The sequence below is a fragment of the Cetorhinus maximus genome, chromosome 20 (assembly GCF_964194155.1).
Source record: "Cetorhinus maximus chromosome 20, sCetMax3.hap1.1, whole genome shotgun sequence".
In the NCBI taxonomy this organism is placed as follows: Eukaryota; Metazoa; Chordata; class Chondrichthyes; order Lamniformes; family Cetorhinidae; genus Cetorhinus; species Cetorhinus maximus.
The window spans coordinates 51,901,467-51,923,081 of record NC_135898.1 but is presented as its reverse complement, the minus strand read 5'-3'; the positions used below and the strand labels follow the sequence as shown (position 1 = coordinate 51,923,081).

Below are 21,615 nucleotides of genomic sequence, written 5' to 3'. Positions count from 1 at the left end.
CGCCCGCCACTGCACTTTGTGCAAATCTGGGATAATTCTGCCATAAAGAGGGCAAAAATGCTGCAAAACAGACCTAGAATCCTATCCTGTCCTTATACACACACACACACACACACACACCATATTAGCATTGACAAATTGACCCTATATCTTATATTAAATTTTTAAAATTAAGCAAATGCCTTAATTTTTATTCTAATAAATTGGCGACTACAAGTAAGTGACATGATAGATTTCACTAATGTTGTACAGTATATAAGTGCTATGCATATTGAAATGTGAAATTAAAACTATTATGTGATTTTTATAATTGTGGTGTGGAGATGATCTTAGAGGGAAGCAGTACAATAGTACAGTATTCACAGCATAGTCATGGTGCTGCTGTGACTGCTGTGTTAGTATAATGGTCATTTTGGCCGACCTTCTCTGTTTTGAGTTAGAATTGATGAATCCCATCAAGCCAAGCTAATGATAGAGGCTAATTTGATGTGATGTAATTGATGAACTTGAAATCATCCTATTTCCCCCCCTCAGCTGCCTGCCTTTGCTTTAAATATGTACCAGTGCCCTTTCACTCTGTCACTTTAATAGTGACTATCCCGATGTTGCATGGTATTAACTATTTGCAATCACGAGTGTTCTGAGGCAACAAAATGCTTAAGTAAATGCAAAAAATATGAAATGATGCAAACTCATCTGTAGGTTTTTCCATTTTTGGACACAATCTATTTAATGTGTGTTCTTCAATCCCAGGTTGGTTTATTACAGACCTGAGAGCTCTGCCTCTGTTTGCATATTATAATTGTTAATTAACAGCTATTCAGAACTCTCACTTTCAAAAACAGTCGCTTTGCCTGTTGCAGAGTGTACTACGGATTATGATTTTAAATGGCAAGAACATTGCATTTATTAGGACAGCCACTAAATTCACATGTGATTTTAAAAAATGGATGGTTATTGTTTTCATTGTTTTTACATGTGTAATGAGATTAATAAGCATTTATTATATCTTTTTATCTTTTTCTAGCATTCTAGATTTATTTTTGGAGTGATTATTAATATCCAACATCTTCAGCCCCCGACATAAACTTGCTAGCCTCCCCAGCCACTGTCTCAGATTGAGCAAGACTGTTTGCAGTAATAATACTCTATTAGACTCTGAATTGAACTTCAGACCCTATGTCCTCTCCATCACAAGATGCCAACTGCCACTTCTGTAGCATCACCTGCCTTCTATCCACCCTAGCCCATCTTCTGTTGAAACTCTCAATCATTCCTTTGTTGCCCCCACACTCAATCTATTCCAATGCTGATCAGACTCCCAGCCGCCACATTCTGTGCACCTAAAGCTCTCCTTTCTGTATCCTATTGTACACAGAGTCTCACTCATCCATCGTTCCTACTTTACTAACCTGGTGTCTGGTCCCTCTGTGACTCCAATTTGAAGTTTACAAGCTCCTGTTTAAGTTCCTCCATGGCCTCTCCTTTCACCATCTCTGTAGCCTCCTCCAGCTCTCTCCATTCCTGTGAAGTGACCTTGTGCATTTTCCCCCTCCAATTTTTATACTCCGTTGGCAGTTGGATGTTGAGATAGCTGAGCCCTACACTTTACAGTTACTTCCTTAGAGTCCAATGTCTCCAACTGTAAGAGCCTTCTTAAAGGGCCTTCTTAAAATCCACCTCTTCAACCAAGGCTTTGGTCACCCTCTTAATTTATTATATTTTGACTCGGAGTCTATTTTTGTCTGATTTTTTTTTTCTCCTGTGAAATTTTCTGACATGTTTTCTAGGTTAAACGTACTATATAAATGCGAATTATTGTAATGTAACCTTTTCAAGTAATGATCCAGAGGTACTGCAGAAGCAATTATTGTTTTCAATTTTCCCATAATAATCATTAGAATTTGAGTGTTTACTTCAATCAAGTTTTTACTTATTGTAAACGGTGTAACACCCAATTCAGCCATTATGTTGGGGAATGTTATTCCCACGGATAGCGATGAAAACTATTTAATTGCAATCATCCATTGAAATATACATGGCTTAAGTTGAAAAAGAGCTGTGATTTTTGGGAATTGTTATTTTGTATCAGAAGAACAGAACAGAGTACTTGTGCCCATAAGTCATATTTCCTTTCATGAGTTTAAGGTCCCAGATTATCTTTTGACTGTTACTTCAATTAAGGAAAGAGTTAAGTAAATTAAGCCCATGGTGGAGTAGCTTTACACTCTTAAATTTTTTTACTCTCTTGTTTCTTTTTCAAAAAGTAGCTCTCCAGCTTTCTCTCGATTTGAGGGAAAGCATTTAATATGAGCTGCATCTTACAGACATTGGGTGATAGTCCTTTCGATGACAGGGCAAGGTGATTTATTGCTGGGCAATACTATGCCTTTTGTGACCTCCCTTTCTGAAGACATGCCAGATAATAGACTAACTTTGCAGCACTTGAAAATACTAGGACCATTAATCTTTTTATTTAATTCCAAGAGTACTGCACAGTCAATACAAGCTTCATATTACACAGCCCTGAGGAGTTTGGTGGCCCTTAAAGTGGAAAAGCTTTACATTTCTAATTAACCACTAGCTTGTGACATATACGTATGATTCAAGCAACTACTTTTGTCTTCAAGGTAGCTGTTATGGAAAATGTCTCTTGTTGCTGATAGCAAAATAATCACTTACTGTTTTTAGGATTTTCCTAAATCCTCTTGATTAAAAGAAAGGAGCAGGAATAGGGTCAGCTTTGTCTTTTGGGAGAAATAAATACCTTTTAAGACAGCTTGAAAAGCTTTAAGTACCTTTTTAAAGCAACTCTAAAGCATTGTCACAAGCTCCTTAGATGTTTAACATAAGCCCTTTACACATTAAGTGAAAAACATTGTAAGGGCTTTGTCCAGTTTAGATTCCCTACAGTATAAGTCTCTGAAGTAAAAGTCAACTCTTGCTTCATATTGATTCTGGATGAAAAGAATCTTCCTTCGGTAAATTAATTCTTTAGGGGAAAAAAATCCACTAAAAGATTGATCAGAGCCTTAACTCATACATTATCAACTTTCCAACACGGCAATGTGACATTCCTTTTGGGAAAAGCTGCTTTATAATGATCTAGTTCAAGTATTATTAAATGAAATGCAAATAACTACATGTATTTTACCTTAATATCACTGCAAATATAATTGTGCACGATACCAAATCTCCCCAGAAAATATGAAATATGGCCAGATGTTACATCATAGTTTTGAAAACCTTGCCATCTTTTGACTTATTTTCTTAGAAAATTGCAATAGTATAATATTTGCATCATTTTTGTCATTGGTAGTTCGACAAAGGTCATCAGTTGAAATTTGAACCCATGTTATTTGACCACTTGCCTGTGAAACAACTGCTACCAGTTTTCATAGTGGCTGTTAGAAACGTTTGTCTTCACACACAGTTTTTAAAATGAACTTTTCTGAAAAACCAGTGCTGACTATTACAGAATACAATGAAATGAAATCTAAAGCATGTGTAGCAGATTTTCAGTATACAAGGCAGAGAATAGAAAAAAAAACAATTGATCTCTTATTTTGATATGGTGCAACAATACTTTTGCAGGTCTGGAAGTTTATACAAGAGTTTTTAAAAAAGTGACACTATAATGTTTCCAAATTGTTACATTTTTCCTCAAGACATTATTTTCTTCCCCAATTTTTCAACAACATCTTTTTTTTCAAACAGCAACTCATGCGAGAAAGACAGCAGATGGCCAGTCGTCCTTTTGCATCTGTTGATGTTGCCCTGGAAGTTGGAAGTGAACAGCTTGATATCATAAGAGGACCATTAGAGGTAAGGACCCTAACAGTAACTGTGTTCTGAACATCTGCATATTTATGTTTCCCCTTGTGGAAAAGACTAGAACTAGAGGACACAGTTTAAAACTAAGGGGTCTCCCATTTAAGATGGAGATTAAAGAATTTTTTTCTTTTGGAAGGTCGTGAATCTGTAGGATTCTCTTCCCAGAGAGCAGCGGAGGCAGGGTCTTTGAATATTTTTAAGGTTGTGTTGTATAGATTCCTGATTGACAAGGGAATCAAAGAGTATAGGAGATAGGAAGGAAAGTGGAGTTAAAATTAAATCAGCCATGACCTTATTGTCTGGTATGATCTTAGAAAGCAATAATCTTTGCCTTATTAGCATAAATAGTGCAAGAATGCCATGAATAATGACAGCTAATGAACAATGATTTTAAAGCACAGAAGGCAACTATATAAGATAAGTTCAGAAATCCCATGTTTCCAGTAAGTATCCGTGTTCAAAGACAACTCAGGTCAAAGTTAGCATTATCGCTATCTAGAGAAATCATGTTTGACTAATTTATTGGAGTGTTTTGAGGGAGTAACAAGCAATGTGGATAAAGGGGAACCTGTGGATGTGATGTACTTAGATTTCCAGAAGGCATTTGACAAGGTGCCACATCAAAGGTTACTACACAAAATAAGAGCTCCTGGTGTAGGGGGTAACATATTAGCACGGATAGAGGATTGGTTAGCTAACAGGAAGCAGAGAGTAGGCATAAATGGGTCATTTTCAGGCTGGCTAGGTGTAATCTATGGATCATGGCACATGCCACATGGAGTGCTAGGGCCTCAACTATTTGCAATTTATACCAATGGCTTGGATGAAGGGACCAAATGTATGGTTGCTAAGTTTGCTGATGACTCAAAAGTAGGGAGGAAAGTAACTTGTGAACAGGACATATGGAATCTGCAAGGGACATAGATAGGTTAAGTGATTGGACAAAAATTTGGCGGATAGAGCATAATGTGGGAAAATGTGAACATGTCCACTTTGGCAGGAAGAATAGAGAAGTGGCATATTATTTAAATGGAGAGAGATTGGAGAACTCTGAAGTATGGAGGGATCTGGAGGTACATGAATTTCAAAAGGTTCATCTGCGGGTATAGCAAGTGTTCAGGAAGGCAAATTCATTTATTGTTGTCATTTATTGCAATATAAAATTCTTTTTATATTTTTAAATATAAAAGTAGGCATGTTTAGCTGCAGTTGTACAGGGCATTGGCGAGACCACATCTGGAATACTGTGTACAGTTTTGGCCTCATAATTTAAAAAAGGATATAAATGCATTAGAACCAGTTCAGAGAAGGTTCACTCAACTGATACCTAGGATTAGGGTGTTATCTTATCAGGAAAGGTTGGACAGAGTGGTCCTGTATCCATTGGAGTTTGGAAGAATGAGGGGTGATCTTAATCAAACATATAAGATCCTAAGGGGACTTGACAGGGTGGACGCTGAAAGGATGTTCCTCCTTGTGGGAGAAACTAGAACTAGGGGAAGTAGTTTAAAAATAAGTGGTCTCCCATTTAAAATGGAGATGAGAAGAACTTTTTTTCTAAGGGTCATGAGTCTTTGGAACTCTTCCTTGGAGAGTGGTGGAACCAGGGTCATTGAACATTTTTAAGTCAGAGGTAGATAGATTCTTGACTAACAAGGGAGTCAAAGGTTATCAGGGGTAGGCAGAATGTAGAGTTGGGACCACAGTCAGATCAGCCATGACCTTATTGAATGGTGAAGCAGGCTTGAGGGGCCGAATGGCCGACTCTTGTTTCTTGTTCGTATGTTTTAATGTACATATCGTGCCAGTTCTCTGACCTGTACTCTCTTTGAACATGGCTCCCTACTTGAAACTCCAGGGTATTGAAGTAATTCTTCTCTCTTTGGCAAGGCTGTCACTGATTTATTGCCATTGTTATTAATTCTGTTATTGTGGTTACTCAGAAGTTTGCTAGCTTGAAAAGATAAGTTTGCCTTCACAGCCTTATGCTTATAATCACAACTATCAAAAAACATGTACTGTCTTTGTTGCATTTTGATTTTTCAAGCTGAAATTTCACTATATTCATCTTAAAAGGCAATACGTAGGAATTCTAGCATTGCTGATCAGCGACCAGCAGCAAAATGTCATTTACAAAGATATATTCCTTAAGAAAATAGAAATAAAAGACTTGCATTTATATTGCGCTTTTCATTGACATCGGATGTCTCAACGTGCATACATCAGTTAAGTACTTTGTACTGTAATCACTGTTGTAATGTAGAAAACACAGCAGCCATTTTGTGCGCAGCAAGCTCCTACAAAGAGCAATGTGATAATGACCAGATAATCTATTTTACTGATGTTGATTGAGGGATAAATATTGGCCTGGATAGGGGTAACTCCCCTGCATTAAATGACACTAATCTAAAACATTGGGTTTAAATTGTGGGCATATACATGAATAACAGTGATGACAATAGATTCATTTTAAGCACTTCCTAAAGGTAGGAAAGTAGCTCTGATTTGAGTAATTAATTGTCTACTGGCATTTCTTAAATGATTTTGATATAAATGTCAAATGTTTGCTGTATATAGCTGATATTCGCCCTGAAATCTGTGTACAAAGACGTTGGGTGGCTTGATTTACCATATCTCTTGTAACTCATGTTACAGCTTTTGTACATTTAAATAATATTTTTAACATGCAGCTCAAATGGTCAATTTAGAAGGTAGCGAGTTCAACTCCCAGGGTGCTATTCAGTTGAATGCACTTTCCTCAGTTGGGTGAATTCTGTCAGCTTGGCTATCAGATGGACTGTCACAGGGAAAATCACGGCTCTGATATATTTAACAGGTTTAGAAGTTCAATTGTTTTTGTTTGTGTGTGTGTGTAAACTTTTTTAAGAGCATTAACATTTGAATCAATATTTGTTGCAATTTTTGTGTGATTGTTTTTTACATAGTGGTTTAGTAGCTGATAATATATTTTCCAAGTTTTTAAATTAAATTTCAATTCTGAACTAATTAACCAAAGGGGCAACTTTAATTTAAGAGTGATATTTGCACCTAAAATTATATCAGCTGCATCTGTTGGATCAAAACAAGTTATAAAATTAGCAACATTTGGAGCAATAATTCTGAAATTCTTAATAAGTTCAAATATTATGTTCTTCAAACATTTATAACCATAAACATATTGAGGTCATTCTTAAAGGTCAGATAGGTGCTTCTAGAAAATGTTCAGACTTTCCTTGTATTATATTTCCCGCTATATTCAATTTTCACATATCCTGGGAGAAGCTAAGTAGTAAAAGCAATGAATTTTTAGAATGCATGGACATTTTTCTGGACTGTGAGGGACTATGACCTCACATTGTATATTTTTATAACATATGTAGATACGCTCATCACTATTGCTAAACTTATAAAAACTGAACAAAAATCTTTAAAATGGCTGAAATTGTGTCTGTCTGTGGCTCCCTGAACAAAAGAAGCCACTTGGCAGTTATTGGAAAACTCTCATTTCGTTATCTCCGAGGAACCACTAACTAGCCTGTGGACTGTATAGCCAGACTTCAAAGATAGCTATACAAAGGCCACCTGCATTTAATAACCCAGGCTGCCCTGAAGGAGACGGATCATGTGTTAAGACAAAGGCCTCACAACCTTTCTTTCAATTCCTAATGGCCGAGATATTTAACAGGCATTGGAATCTAGATGATGGATACACATCCTTTGTCAAAATGGTGGAGAGGTGGATGTCATGTGACATGTATGTCTGGCTTGTGGAACAAGTAATATTGCCTTGCTTAACTGAAAAGCTTAGTCTACTTTTTAACATCTGACTAGCAGGCCACACCAAAGGAGCTCTGGCCCACCTACCCTGTTTCTGTTGAAATCTCTGTACCATCACTACGAGACTGATTCATCTCTGCATGCCTGTCTCATCTTGTGAAATCCACACTGCTGGAAAAATGAACTCTGCAACATCAGTTTTCAGCCCACTGACTTCCATGAAGGAATACCTCATTGGACTTTGATTCTGGACTCTGGAACCCATGTGAAACAATATTTATTTTCTGCGGTCTTTGTACTGTAAATCTTTCTTTTCTTGATCCCTCTCTATTATCTGAATGCGAGGGGGCATTGTGAACCCTCTTTTTCGAGTGTGTGAAAGCAAACTAACCCTTTGAGTTCATCCTATCTCGAGTATGCTCTGGGGTTATTAATAGAAAACTAGTTTGCACCAAAACCGAGGGGTTGGGAAATACGCCACTGCTTTAAAGAGGGAAACAAATCGAAACACCGTTCTGTTTACGAAGGGCGGTGAGAGGAGAAAGTAGTGCTGTTTAAATTAACACCCCTCCTGTCCGTAACAAGAACAATATGTTTTAGAACTGATAAGGGATCAGGCTATACCAGATTTATGTTAATGAAGCAGAATTAGTTAATCTGATAATTTTAGGCAACATCTTGCAAATAATCACCAATATGATTGGAATTTGATATAACTTTGAGAGAGAATAGCTGGGTTACAAGCAAATGTTTTACATTTAAACAAGCCAAACATCAAAGGGATCAGAAGTAAGTCAGCCACAATAAACTGGAGTGGATTGTTAATGAGTAAACCTAGAGACAGACATTCATATAAGTATTGGTACAATACAAAACTAGCCCTAAAAGGCACAGACTTCACTTGTATAGCTAAGGAACAATGGTCAACAAATAAGATAAGATACAGTATCAAGCTAGATGAAAAGGCTTATATAAATGAAAGAAAAAGTAGAAATTCAGCAGAGTGGGAGAGGGGTCTCCAGAAAATAAGAGGTGCAACAGCAAATATTTTCATCAGTATAATAAGAGAATGAGTGCTGAAGAAAATGTGGACCCATAAAAGACAGTAACAGATGAGAGTACAGCAGATAATAAAGAAATGGTAGACTTGTTAAATGACGCCACAGCATCCCTCCACGGCATCCAAATGTTGTTCGAGGATGCATCATTGAACCTGGGGGGGCTGCAGTCTTTTTGCCTTTCGGGGTCATGTCTTCCGTGCAGCAGCCCTGGGCTGGAAGCACTGAGAAGTGTGCGCGCAGCTGCACTTCAGATATGGTGCCTGGTATGATGAAGCGGTGAGGTGATGGCATGGTGGGCGAATGAAATCCCGCCTGCCGTGGAAATGGCGTGTTTCCCGTGCATGCATAATTAATGAGGCGGGTTTGGGACGTTACGATGTGAGAAGCCGCCATTACAGCCGGCACCTGCTACTGCACTTAGTGCAAATCGGAGATGATTCCGCCCCAAGATTGATGGATTTTTGGGAAAGTTATCTAGGGTTATGTGTCAAGTGTTGAAATGCAGATCAGCCATGATCTGATTGAATGTTGAAACAGGCTTGAGAGAATGAGTGGCCTATTCCTGTCCTTATGTTCCTATGATTTTTAAAAATGTACCTTGGATGCAAATTAGTGATGACACAAACAAAAATTTAGGAGCAATGAACTATTAACTATTAACTACTAACTTGCCCAAAGAATTCCAAGCTTATCAGCTTTTTTTAAAGTTTTACCTCACTGACGATGGTACTAAGACAAATCCTGATCCTATGGTGATGAAGCCATTTGTGAGCAACTTCATTCCTATGTTTAATTCTAAAAAAAATCATAAATAATTTCAAGTAATTTGAGCACTTCTCTCTGTCTTGTAGTTCAAACTACATGTCCCTCTCCCTCATTTTTAATTTTAATTATTTTTATTAACTTGTCTTTAATTCTAAAAAAGTAATATTTTTTAACGTTTACTTGCCAAAAGATGAAACCCTGTGCTTTGGGATCTCAGAGATATGAAAATCTAGATCTATTTGGAGACAGAATGCATATCATGAAAATTAGCCTCCGATTGGCTGAGAACTGTCTCCGAAGATCACATTTTTTTAAAGCTCATTAAGGTTCAGAAGCCTGAAGAGTACTGAAGAAATGCAACAGGCACAACCTGGTCAGCCTTTTGATGGAATTTTATGGAAGATCTCCAGAGGAGATGAGGTCACGGAGGGAAGATCTCCAGGGGGGATGAAGTCATGTCACTAACTTTGGAGATCTTCCCTCCACAGCTTCCAACCTCATAGTCTCCCAACCGTGGACAGGCAGCTTCTACCTCCTTCCCAAAATCCACAAACAGGACTGTCCCGGTAGACTGATCGTGTCAGCCTGTTCCTTCCCCATGGAACTCTTTTTTTCCTTTCTTGTCTCCATTCTCTCTCCCCTTGTCCAGTCTCTTCCCACCTACATCCACAATTCCTCTGATGCCCTACGTTATATCAACAATTTCCAGTTCCTTGGCCCTAACCGCCTCCTCTTCACATTGGACATCCAATTCCTCTACACCTCCCTCCCCCACGAGGATGGTCTGAGGGCTCTCCACTTCTTCTTTGAACAGAGGCTTGAACAATCCCCATCCACCACTACTCTCCTCCATCTGGCTGAACTTGTTCTCTCACTGAACAATTTCTCCTTAAGCTTGTCTCACTTCCTCCAAATCAAAGCTGTGGCTATGGGTATGTGCATGGGCCCCAGTTATGCCTGTCTCTTTATGGGTTACGTGGAACATTCCTTGTCCCAATCCTACCGGGCCGTCTCCCACAACTCTTTTTTCGGTGCATTGACAACTATTTCGGTGCCGCTTCATGCTCTTGTCTGGACCTGGAAAAATTGATCAATTTTGCTTCCAATTTCCACCCCCTATCACCTTCACATGATCCATCTCCGACACTTCCCTTCCCTTCCTTGACCTCTCTGTCTCCATTTCTGGTGATAGACTGTCTACCAATATTCTTTACAAGCCCACCGACTCTCACAGCTACCTCAATTACAGCTCCTTGGACCCTGCTTCCTGTAAGGACTTCATCTTATTCTCTCAGTTCCTTCGCCTCTGTCGCATCTATTCCGATGACACCACTTTCCAAAACGGTGCTTCTGACATGTTTTCTTCTTCCTTAACCAAGGTTTCTCACCCACTGTGGTTGACAAGAGCCCTCAACCGTGTCTGACCCATCTCCCGAACCTCTGCACTCACATCTTCCCCTCCCTCCCAGAACCATGATAGGGTCCCTCTTGTCCTCACTTTTCACCCCACCAGCCTATGCATCCAAAGGATCATCCTCCACCATTTCTGCCAACTCCAGCATGATGTCACCATCAAACACACCTTCCCTTCACCTCTCTGTCGGCATTCCATAGGGACCATCCCTCCGGGTCACCCTGGTCCACTCTTCCATCACCCCCCAACTCCTCATCCCCTTTCCACAGCATGTAATTGCAGAAGGCGCAACACCTGCCCCTTTACCTCCTCCCTCCTCACCATCTGAGGGCCCAAACACTCCTTTCAGGTGAAGCAACGCTTCACTTGCACCTCCTTCAGTTTGGTCTACTACATTCACAGCTCCCAATGCGGTCTCCTCTACACTGGGGAGACCAAACACAGATTGGGTGACCACTTTGCAGAACACCTTTGGTCTGTCTGCAAGCATGACCCAGACCTTTCGGTTGCTTGCCATTTCAACACACCATCCTGTTCTCATGCCCACATGTCCACCTTTGGCCTGCTGCAGTGTTCCAGTGAAGCCTAACGCAAACTGGAGGAACAGCACCTCATCTTCGAATTAACATCATTTTTTACATGTCCCTCTTCATGTGACTGAGTCACATGTGGGGACATGTTTATGTCATTTGTAAAATGTTTATTTTTGTATTTAAAGTCCTTCAGCTCCCTGAGGCAGCTCTGTGCTTTCAGGGAGCTTTCAGTCTGCGCTCCCCACGCATGCACAGACTTCAGCACTCGCGCCCCTCCTGCCCCCACCCCGGCAGCACTGAGGCTCTTAGCACATGTTTCACACTGGCTGGCCGTTAATTGGGCAGCTAGCGTGAAATCGCGGTCAGAACCAGATCGCGGGCAGCAGTGTGTCTTGCAGCCATTCCCGCCTGCCGCGCCCACATGACCAGGGGAAAATCCTGCCCCACATTTCTACTTCTCTTCAGCTGTGAAGAAGGGACATACAGACTCGAAACGTTAACTCTGTTTCTCTCTCCACGGATGCTGTTGGACCTGCTGAGCTTTTCCAGTATTTTCTGTTTTTATTTCAGATTTCCATCATCCGCAGTATTCGCTTTTATGGTAATGGTCAATGCATGTTTTTTGCGAATGGGAAATGGTTTCCAGTGGCGTTCTACAGGGCTCAGTGTTGGAGCCCTTGTTATTTGTTGTATATATTAATGATTTTGAACTTAAATGTGGGAGGTATGATCAAGAAATGTGTGGATGAAACAAAAACTGGCTGTGTAGTTGAAAGTGAAGAGGATAACTGTTGTCTCCAGAATGGTATCAATGGTTTGGTTGAGTGGGAGGAAAAGTGGCAAATGGAATTCAATCAAAGGCAAACAAAGCAAGGGAATACTCAATAAATGGGAGGATATTGAGAGGGGTTGAAGAAGTGACAGACCTTTGAGTACATGTCCACAGGTCCCTGAAAGTGACAGGGCAGATGGATAAAGTGGTCAAGAAAGCATACAGAATGCTTTCCTATATTAGACGAGGTATTGAATGCAAAAGCAGGGATGTAATGCAGGAGCTGTATAAAATGCTGGTTAGGCCACAGCTGGAATTTTGTGTACAGCTCTGGTCACCACATTACAGGAAGGACATAATTGCTCTGGAGAGAGTGGGAAAAGTTTTTCACCCAGAGGGTGGTGGGCATCTGCAATTCACTGCCCGAATTGGTAGTTGAGGCTGAAATTCTCAATTCATTTGAAAGGTATTTGAACCTGCACCTGAGTGCTGTAACCTGCAAGGCTACGGACCAGGTGCTGGAAAGTGGAAGTAAAATGAGCGACTAGTTCATTTTTTTCCTTTTTTTTTGGCTGGCCCAGAATGATGGGCTGAATGGTCCCTTCTATGTCGTAGCTTTTCTATTGTTTTAATACCTTTGCTCTTCTAATTCTAGCCTCTTGTGTGTCCCTGATTTTAATCACTCCACTATTGGTAGACATACCTTCACCCGCCTAGGCCCGAGGTTTTGGAATTTCCTCCCTAAACCTCTCCAAATCTTTACCTCTCTCCTCTTCCTTTTAAGATGCTCCCTAAAACCTACTATTTTGACAAAATTTCTGGTCATCTGTACTAATATCTCCATTTGTGCCTAAATGTCACACTTTGTTTGATAATGCTCCTGTGACTCTGTTGAAGGTGGTATATAAATGCAAGCTGTTTTAAATATCCAAATTGCTATTGATATTGGAATTCTGATAGAGACCCTTTCTGGGGTCAGCCGGGTCTCTGACACATGAAGAAACCCATCACTGTGCTTAAGTGTTTCCAAGTTGCTGTGAAGTTCGCACTGGCAGAGTTTCTGCTTGTTGACTTTTGAGTACTCTTCCCCATGCAGAAAATAGCATCAAAAATGTTGTGTAGTGGAAACGATTTTCCACATCTTGTGGAGAGAAAACATTTGCTTTGTGGTGCAGATTTCCCAAAGTAACTGAACAGTTGGCAGAATTTTGATTATAGTCAATTATAATGCAATATCCAAAATGAATAAGCAACTGTCTTAAAACATCGTGTTGTCCATCACCAGTGTTACATATACACTAACACAGGCTATAAGCCAATTGGGGTTTTATTGTTGCTATTTTGGTTTATTGAAATGTTTTATTTTTAAATGAGACTTTTTTTTCCTTGTTAATACCTTCTCAAGGGCAATTAGGGATGGGCATTAAATACTGGCTTTGCCAGTGACGTGCTCAACCTTTGAATGAATTAAAAAGAGAAGTAGCTTCATGAGCTGTGCTTCATGTTATTTCTGATGTTACAACCAAGGCACAGTTGAGGAGCCAGTTAGAACACATCTACACTAATGTTCTGGAAACATTAGTAGCTAAAATAGTTAGAGCGTAACCAGATTGAATAGCAGAGAGTCTATCTATTTGTTCTATGCACATATCTGATCACCATTGGAGGGAACCAGGAGATGTAAAAAAAAATCCTATTTTATTGCAGAGGCCCTCAGATTATATTAAGCCACATAGGTGAGTACCTTATGTCCTGCCCCTCCAAGACCATTTCACCATATACAAGGCGCAAGTCAGGAATGTGACTGAATACTCTCCACTTGTTTGAATGAATGAAGCTCCAAACAACATTCATGAAGTTCAACACCATTCAAGATAAAGAAGCCCGCTTGATTGTGTTACAAATATGAGGCTTATCAGATTGTTGTTTTGGGACTGCGTCTCTAATTTAAGGTAAAATGAAGAGGTCTTGTGACCTACTCTAAAGTCTGCCCAACAACAGATCTGAGATACATGGCTATTAAAAATTAAAGGGAAGCCCAGATTGTTTTGCTGGCAAGAAGGCGTGAGATGCTCACACTTGAAGGCAATGGCAGCATCTGTGTTTACAGTAGTTAGACTGGTAGTCTCCAAAATCCTAGAGTTCCCTTCCTAACAGCACTTTGCATGTACCTAGACTGCACAGACTGCAGCAGTTCAAGGAGGCAGCTCACACCAACTTCTCAAGAGCAATTAGTGATGGGAAGCCAGTGCTGACCTTTCCTTAATGTCCTTAACCCATGAATGAATTAAAAAAAAAGGTGAATGGCAAAAGGTCCTAGATCCTGGTTCAGGCAACCCACAAATAGGGACTTCAACAGGGTTTAAGGCAGTTGCAGTGTTTCCTGTTTTATGCATACTGCAGTATATGTGCAAGGCTAAGTTGACGAAAAGTGCTATGGTAAGTATCAAGGATGGCTGTTAGTTATGTATGTAGGTATGGCTTATATTGCATTGCTAGAAATAGGTATAGAAATAGGAGCCTGCAGATGTGATGTATTTCTCATAAGCTTTCATAAAAAGTACTGTTAACTTGAATTGGTCAAGTCAAATCCTAGAAGAGAGAACAACAGTAAGATTTTGAAGCTATTTCAGAAGTAATAGAACATATTGGAAAAACATAACGTGCATTTGAGCAAGGTTAATGACACATTGTTCCATACAGTATACTTATTCTCTTCTAATTCATCTAGTAACTTGTTCCATATTTTATTCTATTATGCTGGCAATACGCACATTGTGCTGCTGCTTTCTCTTCGCAACCAAAGTTCCTCCAAAATATTTTTTTTTTTGCAGAAGAATACTTTAAAGTGGTGAACTGATTTCAATTTAAGGCCATCCATTTTGAACCTAAAGAGGATAGAACAGGGTACTTTCTAAATGGTGGAATGCTGGAAACAGTGGGGGTCTAAAAAGACTTGACATTCCAGGTACAAATAACATTAAAATGTCATGACCAGGTATAGAAAATAATCAAATAAAGCTAAGGGAATTCTGGCCTTTATATCCAGAGGACAATAATACAAGTGGGTAGAAGTTACGCTTCAGTTATATAAAGTCATGCGTAGGCCACATCTGGAGTACTGTGAGCAGCTCTGGGCAAAATGCCTTAGGAAGGAGTTATTAACCTTGGTGGGAATGCAGTGCAGTTTTACCAGAATTACACTTGGACTCCAAGAGAGGAGAGATTACACAAACTAGAGTCATAATCCCTGAAATTTAGAAGGTTAAGGGGTGATTTGTTTGAATTTTTCAAATTATTAAGGGGAAGAGAAACTATTTCTGCTGTTTAGGGAATTTAGGGAGTGTAGTCTAAAAATTAGAGCCAAAACTTTCAGGTATGGAATTAGGAAATGAAAAGGGCGGTACAAGTTTTGAACTCTCTTCCAAACATCAGTTCATGCTAGATCAATTGCCAGATTTAAAACTGAGATTGCTGGGTTTTCCTTAACCAAAGTTATTAAGGGATATGGGTCAAAGGAGTTAGGTCACAGATGAGCAGTGATCTCATTGAATGCCAGAAAGAGCTTGAGGGGCGAAATGGCCTCCTCCTGTTCTTATCGTCCTCTGTTCAAAAGACACAAATATCTTAGAACTGAGTAGTGGAATTGGAAAAATAAACCCTTTACTCACAATAAGAATGCTATCACGGAGTTCATAAGCTGGGAAACTAAATAGGGCTGGTGGGATGTTAAGTTTCTGGAGGGCTCTGTTTGTGCATTGATACACTCACTGTGCCATTGATTATCACATTCCATCAGGTCAAAAGCAGCATTTGTTCTCTGTTAAAATAAGCACCCCTGTCATTGCAATAATAGTATACATAATAATACCCATGACATACTATATGCTATCTGATACACAAAAGCTGTGACTTTCACCTTACACTTTGCAATGTCCACACCACTTGAAGCAAACACCATCTCAGATATTGAGAGTTCAGACATCTAGTTTGAGATTGAAAAATAACCAGGATGAGTCATTCATCACACCGAGGTGTTTCTCTGCAGATTTTGATCTGCAGTGAAATGAGTATGCACCGATAGATTTAGTCTTTTATTTCACTTGAGAAAAGATGCAAGTTGTTGTGGGTAGTGTTTGATTTGCCACTGTTTGAACTCTTGCATGCAAAAAACGCTTCCTTTTACATTGACTGCCATTATGCAGCAACTAGCATCAGTGGCATCTGTAAGGCACATCATCAGCAAATACAATTACCACTGTAAGAAATGCTTCCTTTGATAATGTGGAAGTCCACAATGCTAGACACAGTAAAGGTTAGTTTGGACGCTAGGACTACCATCAGGGAGAAATCATCTGGTAAAAGCATTTGTGCCTTTTGACCTCTGATGGGGCTCAGACAACAGAGATGTCAATGTTGTCAGCACCAGAAACCAGTGCTTATGGTTAGAATATATGTAGAGAGGAAGAAGGAAAACTCTGAATGTGGGAAATCTAGAATAAACCAGAAATGTTTGAAGTGCATTACATGTCAAAATAAATAATTTATCATTAACGCTGTGCACATGAGGTGAGTATGTAATGCTGTGTGTCACGGACACTTTAAAGGTGTTTCTCCAAAGTTGCCCGTGAATAATGTATTTGTATGTGCATATATTTTCTTTCTTGGAGAGTGAAAAATTCAATTTAAAATAACATGGTAGCAAAGCCTTTTACTTAACAAGGAAAAGGTTAGTTTATTTCACACTATTGCTCTGAAAGTTACCCATGAAAAGGTAGTCACTAACACATATAGATACAAAGATTAGTTACAGAGGAAACTAAAAACAATACCATAAAAATTGGATCGGTTCAGTCTCTCTATTGTTCGGCGCAGGCCTGATATGTTTGGAAGTCGAGATGTTGCAATGCCCGAAGTAAAGGTCTTTAGGTTGCAGAGTTGTCTCTGCAGCTGTGATGGCTTCCACTGTTGAAGTGAAGGTCTTTAGGTTGCAGAGTTGTCTCTGCAGCTGTGATGGCTTCCACTGTTGAAGTGAAGGTCTTTAGGTTGCAGAGTTGTCTCTGCAGCTGTGATGGCTTCCACTGTTGAATTGCAGGAGATTGCTTTAACAAGTGAGTTTTGTAGTTGGAAATAGGTTTACAGGGAGGAGAGAAGGTTCCTTGCTTCTAGATCTGCACTTTTATCTACCCAGTTACTTACAGCAGAATATTAATTGTTTCTAGATGTCTCTCCCTCTATCCCTGGGTTGAAACTCTTGCTTGATTCTCTGAAGATATTTTTCAAGATGGTTCTCTCAGCTTCCTGCCCGTTTCAATGCTTTTTGCAGGAGCTAAGATGACTGCTGTTATCATGCAACCTGCACAAAATACCAAGTCATCTCTCAAATAAGGTACCGGCACTTCAAACAGCCCTATTCCCACTTGTGATTCTTAGCCATGACACAATTTACATTCTTACAATGAGGCGTCAACAAAAGTTCAATGACTCCTGGACGAGGCACCAGTGAATAATAATTAAATTAAGGATTGTCTTTTGGTCCTCTTGGAAAAGGAGACGCAGTCTGAAATTCGCAATTATATCTGATAGGTTGGAGCCATTTTGAAACAGTGTCCAAGATTCTTTTTTTTAAAAAAAATGTAACCTTTAAAACAGGTTTTCCAAAAATTTGTAATTTCTTAACTGCGCACAGTGACAGGTGTCATAACTGTGCATTTCCAGTGTTTTCTGTTTTCATTATACTGTAGATACAGGTTTTGCTGCTTAAAAAATTAATTCACATTGGGTTACATAAACTTGGTTACATAAAGGAAGAGTTAATATTGTGGCTACAAAATTCGGTTGCTTAATGCCGTATTTCCAGTGCGAGGGATACTATTTCGAGTCCAAAACGCATGTAGTGCACAGACTTCTGGTGTGGGCTGCACCGGGCGCCATTTTGGATCGGCTATTAGCACAGACACTGGGAGCATGTGCTTGAAATGTGCAGATCGGCAGATCGTGATGTCAGTCAGCATATAATGATGACCTGACTCTAGCAATGCCATTTTTCTGCAGAAAGTAGCTATTGAGCAACAAGGGTTATCTGCTGACCACCTGGTTCATGACTCCAATGCAGAACCCACACACAGGAGGGCAGCATGCATATAACAAAAGCCACGTTGCCACACAAAATGTCATTGAGCAAACCATTGGGGTACATAAGCAGCACTTGCACTCCCTTGCACCACTCTGGAGGAGCCCTGTAATACTCTCCAGAGTCCAAAACTATTTGTCAAGGTCTGCTGCATCCTGTACAACCTTGTCATCTTGAGGACACAGCCTTTGCCACAATATATAAGGCAAGCAGCTGATGAGAAGGAAGGGAGAAGTCAACCAATAAACCTATTCCCTGCCTAGCTCTCTGTGAATGACTCTTTTGACTGTGGCACCAGTGAACTCAACCTCAATTCCTCATTCAACACCCATCCCACATCTTACCTTCCCTCTGTTACTGACCATCACAATGTCCTCTTGGCCATAATGCTGAAATAAAAAGCACCACACAACAGTCATCCCAAAGCGACTTTAAAAAGTCAAACCATACAATGTTGCTTTCAAAATTCAAATAATCTCTCTTGTGTATTCCTTGGTGCCTGTTTTCTGTGTGCCTTTGCCTGTCCTAGTGCTCCAGTGCAGTGCTACCCACTGGCTGCAGCATGGCTGGTGGAATGTTGCTGACTCTCACTGGGGGAGATTGCAGATGGCCTTGCAGGATGACTCAAGTTGGGCCAGACTTTGGACTGCACAACCTCAGCGTAGTCTTGGGTGGCTAGTTGACGGGCAACAGCAAGGGCACTGGTGGAATGGCAGGGGTGAGAGGGCAAATACTGACATCCTGAGAGAGGAACAGGTTCACGCTGCATTGAGTCACTGCCACTCGCCTGGGCAGAGCCTCAGCAATTCTAACTGTGCTGGAGCACAGATTGTTTGACTGCTATGATACCTTGCAAGCTCCTTTGCACTTGATGTAGCCAGCCATGATGGCAACAGTCTGAGCTTGCATGTCTGAAACTTCCACTGCAGCACTGAGCCATTGGGTGGCTTCTGCTTGTGCTGAAGTGGAAGTTTCTTTATTTTCTTAACAATTTACTGATTGAGAATCCATCATTTGTTTAATCCTGCATATTGATCGCCAGAATTTGTTTTTTTTTCTATATAGAGTATTTTATTTTAACTTAAATCCTAATTAGGCAATTATCTGACCTCAAATTAAGCCAATAAAATCAATATGATGGGGAATTGGCTTGTGAGAAGGAGGCTTAGGTATGAACATACTGCCATCTCAATCCAGTGATGGCAAGTGCTATCTCCTTTGGGATGAGGACATGCAGCCTTCCCTGTCCCATGCAAGTTAGGTGCTGCTGTCTGCAGTTGTGCTTCATCTTGTCCTGAAAAGGAAAGGGAAGTGTCAGTGAGGGTGGTGCAATGTGTTTGGGTAATATGCCTGCCATGGTTCAGTAGCTGGCAATACATGGAAGCTGAGAGATGTAGGTGTGAGGCTTCCAGCAGTGCATGAGAGTGAGGTGACATTATGCTTGTGAGGCATGAGGTGTGGTTTATTGTGTTAGTCGGTAAATGAAAGGGGCAAGTGGTGAATTGAATAGTCTATTAATCTAATGGCGCAGTTGATGGGATATGGCATTTGAGGATACATTTACTGACCTTGACCACTCTTTGCAGTACAGAATCCAGGTCCATGCAGCTACACTGCTGGCATTAGTTGTGACAGCTGTCTGTTCCCACTGCCTTTGCAGTGTCTGTTTGGAGGGCTCCTGTGGACAGAGGACATCTCTGCTCCCAACCACCTCTTGCACCAAAGCCTCCGGTGCTGTGTTGGAGAATCTGGGACCACACACTCTGCCATATTGTGCTACTGTTGTGCCTTGCCCCGGTAAACACTTTTAAAATGACTTCTAGCACCTGCTGCAGTCAAAATGTACCTCCATTTAAGAAGTGCAAAGTGGCTTTAAGCAGTGCAGGTACGCTTGAAATAGCCTCTCACAATTTTGCGTTCCTTGCTCCAGTGTGCAGCCACTCAACTATACATATATTTTATGTGACTGGACCCGCTTGCTCAAAAAGAAGAGAAGGCAGAAATGCGTTGGAGTGCACCACTGAGCACATTTACAGCCTGTGTACCCCAGATCCACCAGAAAACCAGTGAGCTTAGGCTAGAAAACCTGCACCTTTGTGTATTAGAGATTGAACGTAAACACAAAAGTGATGCGATTGTCAGAAAGTTGAAGTGGTTGTTATAAAATTGGCCTTGTAATATGGGAAGACCTTGTGAATATCTCTGTGATGGGGTTGTCAACGAAAGACTGATGAGGTCCAAAGCTGCTTATTGTTAGCCTGTAATCCCGAGTGACTGTGCCCCTGAAGCTTTCTAATTTGGCTTAAATTTCAAATCCAGTTGTAGCAAATAACTGTAGCAATTGTTTCAGAAGAGAAACAGAGTGCAATTATTCAGGGCTGATGTAAGCACCACAAAATGACCTTGCTATGTTTTGTGGTATCTTGGAAATACATTCCTAGAAAATTCAACTAATGGAGTACTATTGACCCAGTAGATTTAATATTCCTGTTCCATTCTGAAGATCTTTATTTTGATTTGTGCTACACAACAAAGTGGATATATTAAGTAGGAGATCCATTGAACGGGCTGTATTTATTCACTGATGAAATGTTTTTTTTATTTTATTTGTTCGTTGTGATGTGGGCGTCATTGGCTAGGCCAGCATTTATTACCCATCCCTAATTGTCCTTGAGAAGATGGTGGTGAGCTACCTTCTTGAACCACTGCAGTCCATGTGGTGTAGGTACACCCACAGTGCTGTTAGGAAGGGAGTTCCAGGATTTTGACCCAGAAACAGTGAAGGAACAGCGATATAGTTCCAAATCAAGATGGTGAGTGACTTGGAGGGGAACTTCCAGGTGGTGGTGTTCCCATGTGTCTACTGCCCTTGTCTTTCGAGGTGGCAGAGGTTGCGGGTTTGGAAGATGCTGTTAAAGGAGCCTTGGCGAATTGCTGCAGTGCATCTTTTAGATGGCACACACTGCTGCCTCTGAGTGTCAGTGATGGAGAGAATGAATGTTTGAGGTGGTGAATGGGGTGCTAGTCAAACAGGCTGCTTTGTCCTGGATGGTGTCAAGCTACTTGAATGTTGTTGGAGCCGCACTCATCCAGGCAAGTGGAAATTATTCCACCATACTCCTGACTTGTGCCTTATAGATTGTGGACAGGCTTTGGGGAGCCAGGAGGCGAGATACTTGCCGCAGAATTCCTAGTCTCTGACCTGCTTTTGTAGGCATGATATTGATTTGGCTGGTACAGTTCTGTTTCTGGCCAATGGTAATCCGCAAGGTGTTGATAGCGACGTATTCAGTGATGGTAGTACAATTGATTGTCAACGGGAGATG

The 21,615-nt window shown here is 40.5% G+C and overlaps 1 protein-coding gene across 4 annotated transcripts in view; it reads left to right on the top strand.

Annotated features, from left to right (window-relative positions):
* atrnl1b (attractin-like 1b) overlaps positions 1–21,615 on the top strand; it is a 1,047,255-nt gene that overhangs the window by 854,223 nt on the left and 171,417 nt on the right. For all 4 annotated transcript variants that reach the window (XM_078564667.1, XM_078564670.1, XM_078564669.1 and 1 more), the window contains one exon: positions 3,718–3,825. In XM_078564667.1, the coding sequence (XP_078420793.1) occupies positions 3,718–3,825 (108 nt within the window). The remainder of the gene's footprint in view (positions 1–3,717; positions 3,826–21,615) is intronic.